At 40.8% G+C, this 12,626-nt stretch overlaps 3 protein-coding genes across 9 annotated transcripts; 2 read left to right on the top strand and 1 right to left on the bottom strand.

Annotated features, from left to right (window-relative positions):
- Positions 1–50: 50 nt before the first annotated feature.
- Positions 51–4,223, top strand: tmed8 (transmembrane p24 trafficking protein 8). 2 transcript variants are annotated; one of them, XM_015970152.3, is made up of 6 exons: positions 51–231; positions 471–645; positions 729–822; positions 925–1,018; positions 1,189–1,482; positions 3,063–4,223. In XM_015970152.3, exons 2-6 carry the CDS (start codon positions 527–529, stop codon positions 3,278–3,280), a joined length of 819 nt encoding a protein of 272 aa, XP_015825638.1. In that variant the 5' UTR covers positions 51–231; positions 471–526; the 3' UTR covers positions 3,281–4,223. The 2 variants fall into 2 exon arrangements, with proteins under 2 accessions (XP_015825638.1, XP_015825639.1); XM_015970153.3 differs by having other exon boundaries at positions 71–231; positions 511–645.
- Positions 4,224–6,003: 1,780 nt separating this feature from the next.
- Positions 6,004–10,614, top strand: zgc:163014 (rab9 effector protein with kelch motifs). Of its 3 annotated transcripts, none has more exons than XM_015970144.3 (13): positions 6,004–6,441; positions 6,506–6,676; positions 6,755–6,860; positions 6,953–7,060; positions 7,136–7,228; positions 7,944–8,115; positions 8,191–8,319; positions 8,440–8,627; positions 9,067–9,263; positions 9,340–9,431; positions 9,528–9,582; positions 9,764–9,861; positions 9,945–10,614. In XM_015970144.3, exons 1-13 carry the CDS (start codon positions 6,365–6,367, stop codon positions 10,160–10,162), a joined length of 1,704 nt encoding a protein of 567 aa, XP_015825630.3. In that variant the 5' UTR covers positions 6,004–6,364; the 3' UTR covers positions 10,163–10,614. The 3 variants fall into 3 exon arrangements, with proteins under 3 accessions (XP_015825630.3, XP_054597560.2, XP_054597559.2); XM_054741585.2 differs by having other exon boundaries at positions 7,112–7,228; positions 7,977–8,115; XM_054741584.2 differs by having other exon boundaries at positions 7,112–7,228.
- Positions 10,335–12,624, bottom strand: gstz1 (glutathione S-transferase zeta 1). 4 transcript variants are annotated; one of them, XM_054741588.2, is made up of 9 exons: positions 12,402–12,624; positions 12,048–12,099; positions 11,905–11,972; positions 11,224–11,304; positions 11,018–11,143; positions 10,864–10,939; positions 10,736–10,803; positions 10,616–10,665; positions 10,335–10,513 (listed from the first exon to the last, which is right to left on the bottom strand). In XM_054741588.2, exons 1-9 carry the CDS (start codon positions 12,429–12,431, stop codon positions 10,387–10,389), a joined length of 678 nt encoding a protein of 225 aa, XP_054597563.1. In that variant the 5' UTR covers positions 12,432–12,624; the 3' UTR covers positions 10,335–10,386. The 4 variants fall into 4 exon arrangements, with proteins under 4 accessions (XP_054597563.1, XP_015825632.1, XP_054597564.1 ...); XM_015970146.3 differs by having other exon boundaries at positions 10,736–10,788; positions 12,402–12,622; XM_054741589.2 differs by lacking the exon at positions 12,402–12,624 and adding an exon at positions 12,170–12,325.
- Between the last annotated feature and the right edge of the window lie 2 nt (positions 12,625–12,626).

The raw sequence follows: 12,626 nt of genomic DNA, 5'->3' as shown, positions 1-12,626 counted from the left end.
AGATGTTGCAACAAAAGCAGCTCCGCCTTCGGATGAGGATTCGTTGGTTTCCGTCAAAATTCGGGAAAAAAACGGAAGTCACCAAAAATTCTTGTCCATTTTTTTTCCTGTGGAAAAAAAAGCGACGCCTTGAGGAGACGTCACATGATTTCGGGAATGTGGAGACGAATGTCTTAACTGTCTGGGTTGGATTTAAATCTTTTCACATCGGAGTGTTCGCGCTACGTCGCGGTAAGACAACTGCTGACGTCAAAGTGCTTGCTAAGCAGCTAACGTCTGATAGCCAGCTGTGATGCGGACTTTACGAAGACAAAGCTGTTGACGGATGACTTAATGTAGCTTATAGTTATACATGCGTGACTAATTGCTTTATTTGTGTTGAATAAAGTATTTTTAGTGCGTTTAACAGCAGTTTTAGTCCCTATGCTGCCTAAAGAGGCTAACTTCTGTTTCCTCCTCCTGGTTGTGAGGGGCGGGGTGTGTGTCCTCTCCTCTCTCTTCCACACACAGAGGTGTTTGTCTTGTCATGACAGCCATGGAGAGATTAGAGGATACGTCTGAGCTCCAGTCCCGGCTGTCATCCTTGTCCTTTTCGTCGTTTCCCGGAATAGCATCGAAACACTGCAACAGCACCCCTCCGAACAGGTAACCTGTTGCTCATCGCTAGCACGCAAAGTGCTAATTATTTACACCGTGTTTGTTCTAACATCTGTTTCTTTTTACTGCAGGCTCCAGAATACAAATCTTTCAGAGAGCATTTCCCAGTCCAAACCCCAATCTGATATGGAAGAAACCAAGAAGGATTCAGAGCAGCTTCCAAAGGTAGGGAATGTTGAAGATGTGTTTGGCAAACATCAGTGTAAAGTCAAGACTTTTAGTTCTGTTTTTGTTCCTATAATTTACAATCTGTGGATGCACATTAAGAACAGTGAAGAGTCCCCTGCTGAGCTGGCCCTGGGGGAAGGAGCAGAGGAGAACAACAGTTCTGGGAGCTGTCAGCTCTCCTCTGAGATGAAAGGTGAGAGAACTTGCTGTGTGCATCATCATGGCCGCTGCTTTGTTTAATCTATGATTTGCATGCAGGATAGTCATAAATATGCCAAAACAGACAAGACAGAGTGTTGTACGTGATTTCAAACCACTCAAAGGATTGTCTAAACAGCACTCCTGATTCCCCCCCCATCACAGCCCAGATGCCACCCCTGCCACCCCCCACAACTTGGACATCTGCTGCACTGAAGGAGCTGAAGGCAAAACTTCGTCCAGAGAAAGACAGCGTAGTGACAGTGTATCGAGGTGACATCATGACAGTCCACGTCCCTACTGTCCCTGAGGCCAAGAAAGTGTGCTGGGAGTTTGCTACAGACGGTTACGACATCGGCTTTGGCATTTATTTTGACTGGACCCCTGTGACGAGCCGGTCTATCACCGTGCACATCAGCGAGTCGAGCGATGACGAAGACGAAGAGGAGGAGCTGGAAGGTCAGCTTGCAGAATTCAAAGCATCTTCAATTGATTCCTAATGAAAGTCTTTCCCTTTTACAGAATATTTATAATGCTCTGTGTATAAAACAAAAAAAGCTGCAGCTTTTCAGCTTAGACCATGTACACAGATGGTTTTTTGTAAAATCAAATATTCTCCCTCACCCATCTAGGAAAAACTTGGGTCCACACCACCTAATTTTCAACAGAAAATTCAGTGCATTTTAAGGCTGACTGGCCAAGCTTTTGGCTGACAATTTTTTATGAGTAATTTTTTTATGTCTGCGAATTGGTCTAGCGGATGGGACAACGCAAATTTCCATGTCAAATCAGCATCTTTTTTGCAACACTTGTTTGGTACATATACAGATTACAATCTAGGATTCTTGTGATTTCAATGATTTATTGCAATCGAGGATTCAACAATAACTGTCGACACAATAAACACTTTGGTCAAACCACTCGGAATTTCAAAACAATTTCCCCCGTTGTTTAAATCCACCTCCAACTAGAATGGTCTTTTACATCCAGAAGTCCAATAAAAGTACTTCAACAAAATAGTTGGTCCACAACAAGTCTTGCATTCACAATCCAACATAGTAGACCACGGAAAACTTTCAAAATTACCCTCTGATGTGTCTCTCATCTTAGCATCCAAATGTTGACTTCAAACTTTTGAGTGACATCTTCCTGAACATATAGAGGAAGGGTTACCTCCTCTCTGCTGGGCAAAATCGTCAACTATTGGCTGACAGGTCAGAAGCACCGCCCTCTTTAAACTCGTGTAGCGCAAACCAACTGCAAAGCAGTTTATAGTTGATTGGATTAGTGCATCAAAAGCCAATGAAATGTGGAAAACAATTAATTCTCACGTGGAACCCTAGTGGCTGGCTTCTGCAAACTGAGTAAGAACGATTGTGATTGGTGGAGCGCTCCGTGCAATGTGACAGGCCCACAGAATGCCTAAACGTCTCCTGAGCAAATATATCGCCAATCTTCATATTTGGACGGACTGATACCGTTTGGAAATTTTTAGATATTGCCCAACCTTAGTGCACTGTGAAGCACACTCACTGGCATGACAAGCCTTTAGGAGGCAGTAGATCCCCAAATTGGTGTTGTTGCAGAAAAGCTTTCCTTGAACGTGGAGTGACTATACAGGTCATCGTCACACACTGGTAAAATTATATACCTGTGTTTGACACATCTCCTAGGCTGCACTTAGGAACTATTTGGTGGATTAACCCCTCAATCCAAGCTGAGTGTCAAGTGGGGAGGCATTGGGTCCCATTTTTAAAGTCTTCGGTATGACCTGACCAGATTTGAACTCCAATCTCCCTGTCCCAGATTGGACATAGGCCACTGAAAAGGCATGCTGACTATGAGGATTTTGCAAGTCTCCACTTAAGTTGGTGTTTTCGAAGAATAATTTTCGGTGCCATATATCTTCACTTTCATGTGGAAGACGGACCGAACCCCAGAAAAATACCCTTGTTTTGTGAGATAGCGGCTACGTGCGTATAGGGTCTTAGTTTGAGTTAGCAAAATAATTTTCCCCTTTTTTTGGAATTCTGTTGCAGGAGCTCTTGGCAACGATGACATCGAGAAAGGCTCCAAAAGTCAAACTAACTCCAACTTGTCTGAAATCCTTCCTGTGTACCGCCAGGATAGCCACTTGTCTGTCCAGGGAGGGAGCCATGACTTTCCAGGTGAAGGCACTTACCTCCTAAAGTTCGACAACTCCTACTCCCTTTGGCGAAACAAAACACTTTATTACAGGGTGTATTACAGTGCCTGATAGCCAATGAGTTGCTTATGAATGTATAATATTAATCTCAAGTACACTGAACTATTTTTGATTGGGAAAATTTAAAAAGTTGATTTGAGAAATTTATTACAGGCATATCTATTTTTTACCTGCTTTTGTGTTTCCGTTTATGTGAAGTTACCAAGTTTTCATCTGCTTTTGCGTCTTGTGATATATTTTAAAAAAGCCTTGCATATGTGCCATATTCCCATTTATGCCCTGTGCTGTTTGGTCAAGTGCCCGTCCTAAAACTTCTATCGTCTCCATCTTTCTTTGGTAGCAGCGATCAGGGAACACCTGCGTGGAGTGTTTTTCACCACACCAGGTGCTTAAATCGCTAAAGAAATGCACTTATTTCATGTGTGTGTGTTTACGTGTGCTCCTTTTTGCTCAGTGTCAATCATTCATGTTTGTATTGTACCTTATTTTGGGTGTGTTGAGTCTAATAATGTTATAATGACACTTAAAATGAAACAAAAACTATTTGCGTTCATGGTAGCGTGTTAGTGAGAGATATGTTGAATGTACTAAAAGTGAGCGATAGTTTTCAGAGGTTGCTTTTTATGACAAATAAAAGTCCTTATCAAATAAAGCTCTTATGTAATAGATTCAATATTTATCTTTGCTTTGCCCATGTTTTATTTAGCTGTTATAAAGGGGGAGACCAGCTGTGTTTCATGTTGTATGTGAGTTTGAAAAAAAGATCACTGTGCTTACTTTTCTGTTTTTTTTTTTCTGTATTTGACCATCATTCTTTCTATGATTGACCTTTGAATCACTTGTGCACTTCCCAAAGATGTCCCAGATTTGGCTGCTACTGGTGTATGCAATGTAAAGCAACAGATTCAAAGCTTCACATATTGCTGTGCCGTACATTCACTGTAATTTTATTGTCCCTGAAATTTATATTCCACAATAAAGAGAAGATTATATACTTTTCCTTGTCATTAATTGGGGGGGAAAGAGGAAAACGATTCCAGGATCTCACTGCTCATTTAACACAAGAAGTTGTCATCTGTTAACAGTCCCACAGATCGGGGATTAGATTGCACATCAAGGTTTTCCCTTGTGCTTCTATTAAATTGCAACTTTAGGGACTTGATGTAATTGTAACAGAAGGACTGATGAAACCTGGTCTTATTTTTAGTGCTCCCTGAGGACCAGTTACAATCCTAGAGTCCCATTTAGTCTCCCTGGGCTGCTAAAATGCAGTAAGACAATTATTTTTGAATTGCCTTTATGTGGCACCATCACGAGTAACATAAATATGATTATGTTACTCCAATACTGGTTATGAGCAAGAAATAGATTAAATATGAAAAAGAGCCATTTCATTTCTTTTATTTAAAATTTACATTTATTTTAACTGCAGAACAGTTGTGTCACATTATGTCTTTTAAATTAGTGAGCTTATAGCAAACAGGTGGCCAGTTCTTACAGTTAATATATGTTGCTTCTGGCTTTTCCATTATCTAGTTTAATGTTATTTATGCCAGTTTAAAAGTTTTAAGTGGTACGTATTATTTTGAAGGGATCTACAAGTTTAGCTTAGGAATGCTGTAGTAACACTTAGTCTCCAGCAGAGGGCAGATAAATCCTTACTCCGATTATATCTTGAAGATGGGTAATGTTTCAATTGGTGATCCCAAATCAAAGCTGACAATGATATGTGGGGTCCCTCAAAGTTTGATTCTTGGCCCACTGCTCTTCAATGTCTACACGGTCAGGGCCAGGTCATATACAATAACAACATTGCCTATCAGTTATGCAGATGACACCCAGATGTACCTAGCTCTATCATCTAGTGACTGTTGTCCCCTAGACTCACTCTGTCAGTGTTTGAAGCAAGTTAATGCCTGGATGCAATCAAACTTCCTCCAGTTATAAAAAGACAAGAATGAAGTTATTGTTTTTGGAAATAAGAAGGAGGATGGAGGTTATTGCTCAACCTGGCTCCAGAAGAGTAAAGAAAAAGACCCAGAATGGAAATATTGGTGTCATAACTGATTCAGACTTGAGCTTCACTGTTCACATTGAGCTATAACTAGATCATTAAATAGCAAGACTCAGAGGTCTCATGTCCAGACCAGGTCTGGAGAAACTAAGTTGTGCAATCATCTCCAGTAGGGACTGTTGCAATGGTCTTTTGTCTGGTCTTCCCAAAAAAGCTGTGAAGCAAATGCAGCTTATTCAAATTGCTGCTAGAGTATTACCAAGAACCAAGCACATCACTCCTGTTCTTAAATCTTTACACTTGTTACCAGTGAACCACAGAATTGATTTCAATGTGCTACTGCTCGTTTATAAATCACTCAATGGCGTGGGGCCAAAATACATGTTGGATATCCTTGCAGTATACTGTATACGCCCTGCAGGGCTCTGAGATCCTTAGGAAACAGTCAGCTGGTGGAACATCAGGTCAGAACCAAACAGAAGCTATGCTGCACACAGACTTCAACTGCCCCAACTCTAGTAAGTTTTAAATCAAAATGGAAAGCTTTCATGTTTTCATCACCCTATGGATTAATGATTCTTATGCTGCATCTTCAGCACTGTAATTGCTCAGCCTTTTACTTTGACTTTTATCTTATTCTGAAATCAAATTTTATGCGTATGTTAAATTTGATTTTCAAATCTGCTGTTTTATGTTGTCACGTTGATTTTAATGTTTCATGTTCTTGCTCCTGGAAAGCACACTGAATTGCACATTGTATGAAATGTGCCATACAAACAAAGCTGCCTTGAAAGCCAGATGTGCCATAAGCCAGTGGTTCTCAATCCTGATCCTGGAGGGACATCCACAGACATACATTGGGGACACCTGTCTCCAGCGCCTTTTCTCTGCTCCAACCCATTTGATTTCAGTGGTTGAATCACCTGTGCAGCAGCTCATCAATCCCTGCAGAAGCCTGTTAATCACCTGCTGATAGAAATCAGGTGTGTTGAAACAAGGTTAACTAAAATATTCTGGATCCTAGCCCTCCAGGACCAGGATAGAGAACCAATGCAGTTTTGCGCTCCTTTTAACCCAATCACTGATGATCATCTGCTTTTACCTGCTGATTCAACTCCTAAATGTGTTCAAATGAAATGAAGAAGCTGAATTTTTATGTCCTCTGGTCTCTCCGCGATGCACCTCGACAGTTCAGCAGGTTTATAGCAGTTTGTTGCAGTTTTCTCTTTAGAAATACAAAGCTTGACTTGTCTTCTCTGCAGTAAATCGAGCCGAAGGTGCTTCCAAGCCCACATCCCGCTACCTCTTCCCAAACAGCTGGCCATCTTTGGGTTTGGAGAGTGGTGGTCCGAGGAGACCACACTCAAAGCTGAAGTTGTGGTTAGTGGAGATGTACCTGCCCAGAGGATAGGGACTCTGTCTTCTCACGTGAAGTAAGTGAATAGCAGGTGAAGTAAAAATAAAATCAAAAAATTGTTTACGAATGAAAAGCTGTGAACCTCTAAACTCAGGTGCTTGACCTGGGAGGGAGACTGGAGTGATGACCTTGTCACAGTGGCTGCAGAGAAAGGCAGGAGAGGAATGTATGGCAAAATTGTGCTGAGGATCTGTGGAGAGGTAGGAATAATTAGAAAATAACCCAAGCTTAATTTTATGTTATGAGGGTTGCAGCTGTGTGTGTGTGTGTGTGTGTGTGTGTGTGTTTTAAGGACTCTAGTGTCCTCAGCAGCACCCCTTTGGCTCAGAGGAAATGTTTATTTCCAGAAGAATCCAACAAGACAGACCTGTCCAGCACAATAAATCATACAACTGAAACGGTGAGATGAAACGGCTGTTTTGTAGAAGTTGTCCATGATTTAGAAGTTCAGTTTGGTTTGTGCAAACGCCTTCAGATAAACAACGACTCCTGCTTGGAAAGCCGTGTCGAGATCCAAGCGAGCAAATTGGAAACCAGTGACTCTCCCCATCCTGCAGCTCGGCCTACAGTGAGTGTCACGCACATTAGCACACCTAGAAAACGTTCATGGGGGGGGGCGGTGATTATTTTGGTATCACGCCAAATTGGTCTCTGTGGTAACTCTGGAAGAGTTGGGAGGTTGTAGCTGCTTATCCTACAACACGAAGATATTTTTCTACAGTTTGGCCTGTCATCAAAAGAGCAAAATGTCACCAGAAACGATTCTTTCAAAAAAAAAAAAAACATTACGACCAAGGTGGAGATCTGCCAATTCTGGTTTTAGATTTCACTACCCATGACAATGCTCCGACATCACGTGTGAATTGTTTACACCATTTTTTAAGATCAATTACTGCTCTTTGTAGAAGACCACAGGCGGATCACGTTAAGGATGGTTATTACCCACCACCTAGTTGCAAAGTCCAAGGAATGTTTCAAGGCAAAGACGCTGATCATTCGGGGAGCTACTGCGGCCTACATGCTTGGCAGGCCTATGAATGTGCTTCACGATGCACATGTTTTTAATGCTGAAAATGAAGCCGTGTATACCCCCGATTATTATTTATTTTTTCCCCCTGAATAGGCGGGACAGGATACTCACTTTTACAAAAACCTGGCTAGTTATGTACCTGGCCTTAGCCAGGGGAGGCCGTGGCCACCCCTTGGTGGTGCCAGTTGTCAGGCACAAGGATGCTAATTGTGTTGAATCAAAGACATATTGGTGATGTATTCTGTGTGAATAGAATTCTACACCCAGGCCCTTACTCACTACACAGCCAGGTTGCATAACGGGGTCTTCTGAGCAAACGAAGAGAGAGGACGCAGCCGAGACTTTGTTCTCAAAGAAGAGGAAGTTGTCCTGGAGGAGCAGCCAAGAGGAATTATGTGTGCAGATCAAAAAAGAGAACCGAGGAGGTCTGAATCCCAAACGTCAGTAATATTGCAGTAAACACCTGAATGTAGAAATGTTTTTAATCGAAGATTGTTTAGCTTCAGCATGTCCGTCAAAGCGTTGGAGCCATACCATGTGTCTGAGTGATCCAGATACAGCGATCCTGATTGGAGGGGAAACTTCAGAACAAAACTACTGCAAAGACTCCGTCTGGAAGCTTGAATTAGGTCAGTGACATTTTATTGACGGATTAGTTCTCCAGAATTCTTTTTGAATAAAATAAAAGCATTTTTAAAAGTTTTAGATCCAAATCCAACATTCTAATGATTGTTTGGCATCTTTTTCAGACGGTGACCTCTGGTTTCCGATGAACTCCTCTGCTTTTGGACCTGTACCCCCATGTACCCGAGGGCACACTGCAACCTTTGACCCTGACTCAAAGACGGTCTATGTGTATGGTGGCCTGAGGGAGAGTCAGAGCTACTGGGATCTGCACATCCTTGATACTCTGACCTGGAAGTGGAGGCTTGTCACTGTAAGTTAGAAACCTTTTCAGCAATAATGGAATCACCAGAGCAGAGGTCTGCAACCTTTAAAGTCCAATGAGTGGTTTTCTCCTGAAATAAAACTTGTTTAGAGCTGCAATTGTTACAGGACCTATAGAAAACATTTTTTAAATGCCTATTTCCCTAGAGGATTAATTTTTTTTCAAATTGTTTATAAGAAAAAAGCACCCTTTTCTTTTCTGTTTAACTTTCCTATTTCATTGGGTGTACTTATTACAAAGGTCTAATAACTATTTGAAGAATGTTTGCATTGCCAGAGAATTTTCTCATGTATATTAAACAATTTTCTTAAAATTTAAACATCCTCTATTGATGTAAACTCAGTTTTACATGGTTTTTCAGACATAATCTTGACTAAAAACACTTAAATTATGAATATTTTAGTTGCTGTTTTATTTTCCTTTCCAGACAAAGGGGAAGGTGCCAAATCTGGCATTTCACTCGGCAGTGTTTTACAAAAAAGAGCTTTATGTGTTTGGAGGAGTCCAGCCAGGCCATCCACAGGGAGATCAGTTGTGCAGTAACGCTCTTTATATCTTCAACCCTGAGCATGAACTCTGGTACATGCCCATTGTGGAGGGGAGCAAGCCTCTGCCTCGCTTTGGGTCTGTCTATTGTTTGAATAACTTCATCTTAAACTCAATGACAAATCTGAGCACTAACACTGCTCTTATTTAACAGGCACTCTGCTACACTTCTGGCTCAGAAATTAGTCATATTTGGTGGACGGAAGACTTCTACCTACCTTAATGATCTTCATGTCTTAGATTTGGGTAAGAACTCATACTGTGGCTTTGTGTGGCACAAAGAACTTTGTGCATCTGTTAGCAGTGATGGTTACATTTACATTTGTTTTCTTCTGAGCAAAGGATTGATGGAGTACACAGCTGTGAAGTGTGCAAACATGCCACCTCTGCCTCGAGGGTGAGTACAGAACTAATCAACCTTAATAAATGTCATCCATCCCATCTGTTCATTATTTTTGTGACTTAAGCAGAAAGGACAACATTTCTGTTGAATCGGAGCACTGATAATAATAAATGCTATAACTGTTGGCTAAAGAATATGTGGAATAAATAAAATCTCTTTACGTGTAACTGGACAGCTTCCATGCAGCAGTTCCAGTTTTAGGAAACCGGGTTTTGATCAGCGGAGGCTGCAGTGCAGTCGGCGCTCTGCAGGATGCACACATCTTTAACGTTGGTGAGTTCTAGGCTATCTCTGGTATTTTTGCAAGCTACACATTTGTAATGCATAATAAGAGGTGCTGCTTTGTTTCTCATTAGACACCAGGACGTGGAGTTCAGTGGCATCTCCACAGCTTTGCTGCAAACCCCGTGCTGGACACAGCGTGATCAGTTTGGGCTGTGCCGTCCTAGCTGACTCTGAGGGTGAAAACGCGAATACCAAGCTCACCTTGCTGGTGTTGGGTGGCTCCGATTGTTCTGGTTCTTTCTACGATGACACGACGAAGTGCATTGTGGAGATTAGTGGAGACAATTGATCAAAAGCAGCAACTTGTGAGATTCTTAATGGTCACTCAGGCACCCGTAAGCACTGATTCCTGAGGTTTGACATGTACATTGTTTGTTCTTTAAATGTTCTTAGGTTGAGGGTGAGATTAAATGTAATATTCTGAATGGTTTTATTTTTTAAATGATTTTAAAAAGGCAGAATTCCTTCACATCACTTTATTAAATGCTGTAAACATCTCAAGCTTGTTGCCATTTAAGCCCGGAGATCAGCAGGGGTATCTGGTTGCTGAGAGGGATGGCTCACTTTAAAAGCTTCAATCTCAAGTAAGGTCTTGTTTAATCTTTTTATCGTTGGATACTGCCTTAAGTCCACTTTAAACCTGCAGAAATGGAAAACACCATTGAGTCATTTGAATTTAGGCAGGGTCATTAGGATCACTTCCTGTTCAGTTTGTTTTTAATAAAAATTCATAAAACCTCACCTCTCTGCGTTGTAGACTTGTGGGACTAGACAGATATCTGCCATGGAAATCTAGAAGAATAGCAATGAACAGATTATTCTGATGTGTATCATCTCTTTAATCTGATAATTATGTGCTTACCTCATCACCTACACAGTATTTTCCTGACGTTTGCTTCAGAATTGGTTCTAAAGCTGGAGGAAGAGTGTCTTGAAGTGAATCATGAAGTGATCGTTAAGTTACAAGATCATAATCAAGTTTCCACAAACCTTGAAACCCTCGATCAATGAAGTGCTGCGCCCACTGCAACTTTTCTGCTCCGATTTTCTGTAGCACGTACAGATTCTGTAACATCCCAACCTGAATTATTAATATTTGTAATTTTTTTTCATGAAGCAAACTAAAAACAAGTCTTGCATCTACCTGCAGAGGCTGAACCCCTGAAGCAATCAAGTCACTTATCATTCGAACTTGTGCCCGTGCCTTTGGGTCTCCAGGTAGAAGACGAGGTCCTGGTCTGGTCTCATCAATGTACTGGATCACTGCAAGCTAAATGAACAAGATCACATGTTTCAGAAGATTTTAAGTTGGGGGTTGTTAGAAGATCCTGATGGGGTGATAAAACTTACTGATTGAGATAGGGTGATGCCATCGATCTCCACCGCAGGCACTTGCTGCATGGGGTTTAATGCTTTGTATTGTTCTGTAAGCTGATATTGAGAATTTGTTTTTTAACTTTTAAATGCATTTTGTATACTTTTCTAACATTTCCTTTACTACTAAATATGATACTAAAATATTAGTCGATTTGCAAAACTATTAATGGGTAACAAATCTGGATGCTGGTTTGTTGTGTTTGGCTGTTCCAGTAAATTTTTATGCCAAGTAGAAAAAAGTAACTGAAAATTTTTCCTTTTCCATCTAGAAAACAGCCCAAAGAACAAAAGGTGTCATCTGTTTATTTGGTTTTCAATTGTTTGTTCTGCACAGATCTTTAAAATGAAAATGGCAAATCCTTGATTTTAATTTGAAACTAATCTCAAAATTGTATAATTTGCTGAGTGTTTTCCAATCCTCTTTAGCAGTCTTTTTATAGCCATGACACTGATTATGCTGTTAAATCACTCCTGTAATGACTTCTTGGAGAATGACTATTAAAATTAAAAACAACACATTTGAATTATAATCAAGCCATTTGATTATGCACTTCCTTACAACATGCACTGAGAAAATTTCTTTGAATATAAGTTGTGATCATGTCAGGATAAACTGCTATAAAATAACGTGTCTCTGTGTTAATACTGTAGTACCTGCTGACCCCCATCTTTGATTAGATTGACTGGAACCTGCTCAAACTCGATGCCTTTCAGAGCAAAAGCTGTGCACAGAGAAGATGATTGTCTTGTCAGTTCAAATTAGTTACACAACTAAGCTGAAAAACCTCATGACTTACCAATGCGAACCCTCCAGGAACAGGAGCTTCTGAAGTATCCATGAAGAACAGGCTAAACAGGGGGAAAAAGTTAATTATTAAACTTGATGACTTTATTCCTATTTCATACAGTTGGAGCTAACCTTGGTTTGGGCTGCCATAGTATTTTAAGATCAACAATCACAGGAACTAAAGAAGAGTAAAGTTTTAGCAAATAAATTCGTTTCCTTTAAATCCCCATCCTTGCCCAGCAGCCAATAGGAAACGTTCCTGATATCCCTCCTACCTAGTCTTTGGTCCGTGACAAAGCAACATCTGGACTTCATTTAAGCACTTGTAGTACATACACAGGCCAACAAAATAGCAAATAGGTACCTTAGCAAGACCAGCTAACGATAAGCGCATTGTTTAAGCTGCAGTTTTCTAAATAAGATGCTTCTCGTTTCGTCACTGAACAGCCAACTCGTCCTTATTTACCTCTAGAACAAATAGAAACACACATAACTCTTAATTGCTTATAGAAAGCTGCTACTATAGCTTTTTTTTATGTATTGGGTCATAGTTCAGGTCCACCACGTTACATAACATCCAGATGGCAGG

The sequence above is a fragment of the Nothobranchius furzeri genome, chromosome 18 (assembly GCF_043380555.1).
Source record: "Nothobranchius furzeri strain GRZ-AD chromosome 18, NfurGRZ-RIMD1, whole genome shotgun sequence".
Classification (NCBI taxonomy): Eukaryota; Metazoa; Chordata; class Actinopteri; order Cyprinodontiformes; family Nothobranchiidae; genus Nothobranchius; species Nothobranchius furzeri.
This window is presented reverse-complemented; position numbering and strand designations above follow the sequence as displayed.

Bases quoted from the DNA above. Each gene is read 5' to 3' on its own strand.
- tmed8 (XM_015970152.3), top strand. From the start codon at position 527: ATGACAGCCATGGAGAGATTAGAGGATACGTCTGAGCTCCAGTCCCGG. The intron at 646-728 runs GTAACCTGTTGC...TTTTTACTGCAG, and splicing joins AACAGCACCCCTCCGAACAG to GCTCCAGAATACAAATCTTT. The intron at 823-924 runs GTAGGGAATGTT...ATGCACATTAAG, and splicing joins ATTCAGAGCAGCTTCCAAAG to AACAGTGAAGAGTCCCCTGC.
- zgc:163014 (XM_054741584.2), top strand. From the start codon at position 6,365: ATGTGTTCAAATGAAATGAAGAAGCTGAATTTTTATGTCCTCTGGTCT. The intron at 8,320-8,439 runs GTCAGTGACATT...CATCTTTTTCAG, and splicing joins CGTCTGGAAGCTTGAATTAG to ACGGTGACCTCTGGTTTCCG. The intron at 9,862-9,944 runs GTGAGTTCTAGG...GTTTCTCATTAG, and splicing joins TGCACACATCTTTAACGTTG to ACACCAGGACGTGGAGTTCA.
- gstz1 (XM_054741588.2), bottom strand. From the start codon at position 12,431: ATGCGCTTATCGTTAGCTGGTCTTGCTAAG. The intron at 12,100-12,401 runs GTACCTATTTGC...CCCCCTGTTTAG, and splicing joins CGTTAGCTGGTCTTGCTAAG to CCTGTTCTTCATGGATACTT. The intron at 11,305-11,904 runs GTACTACAGTAT...TCTCAATATCAG, and splicing joins TCAAAGATGGGGGTCAGCAG to CTTACAGAACAATACAAAGC.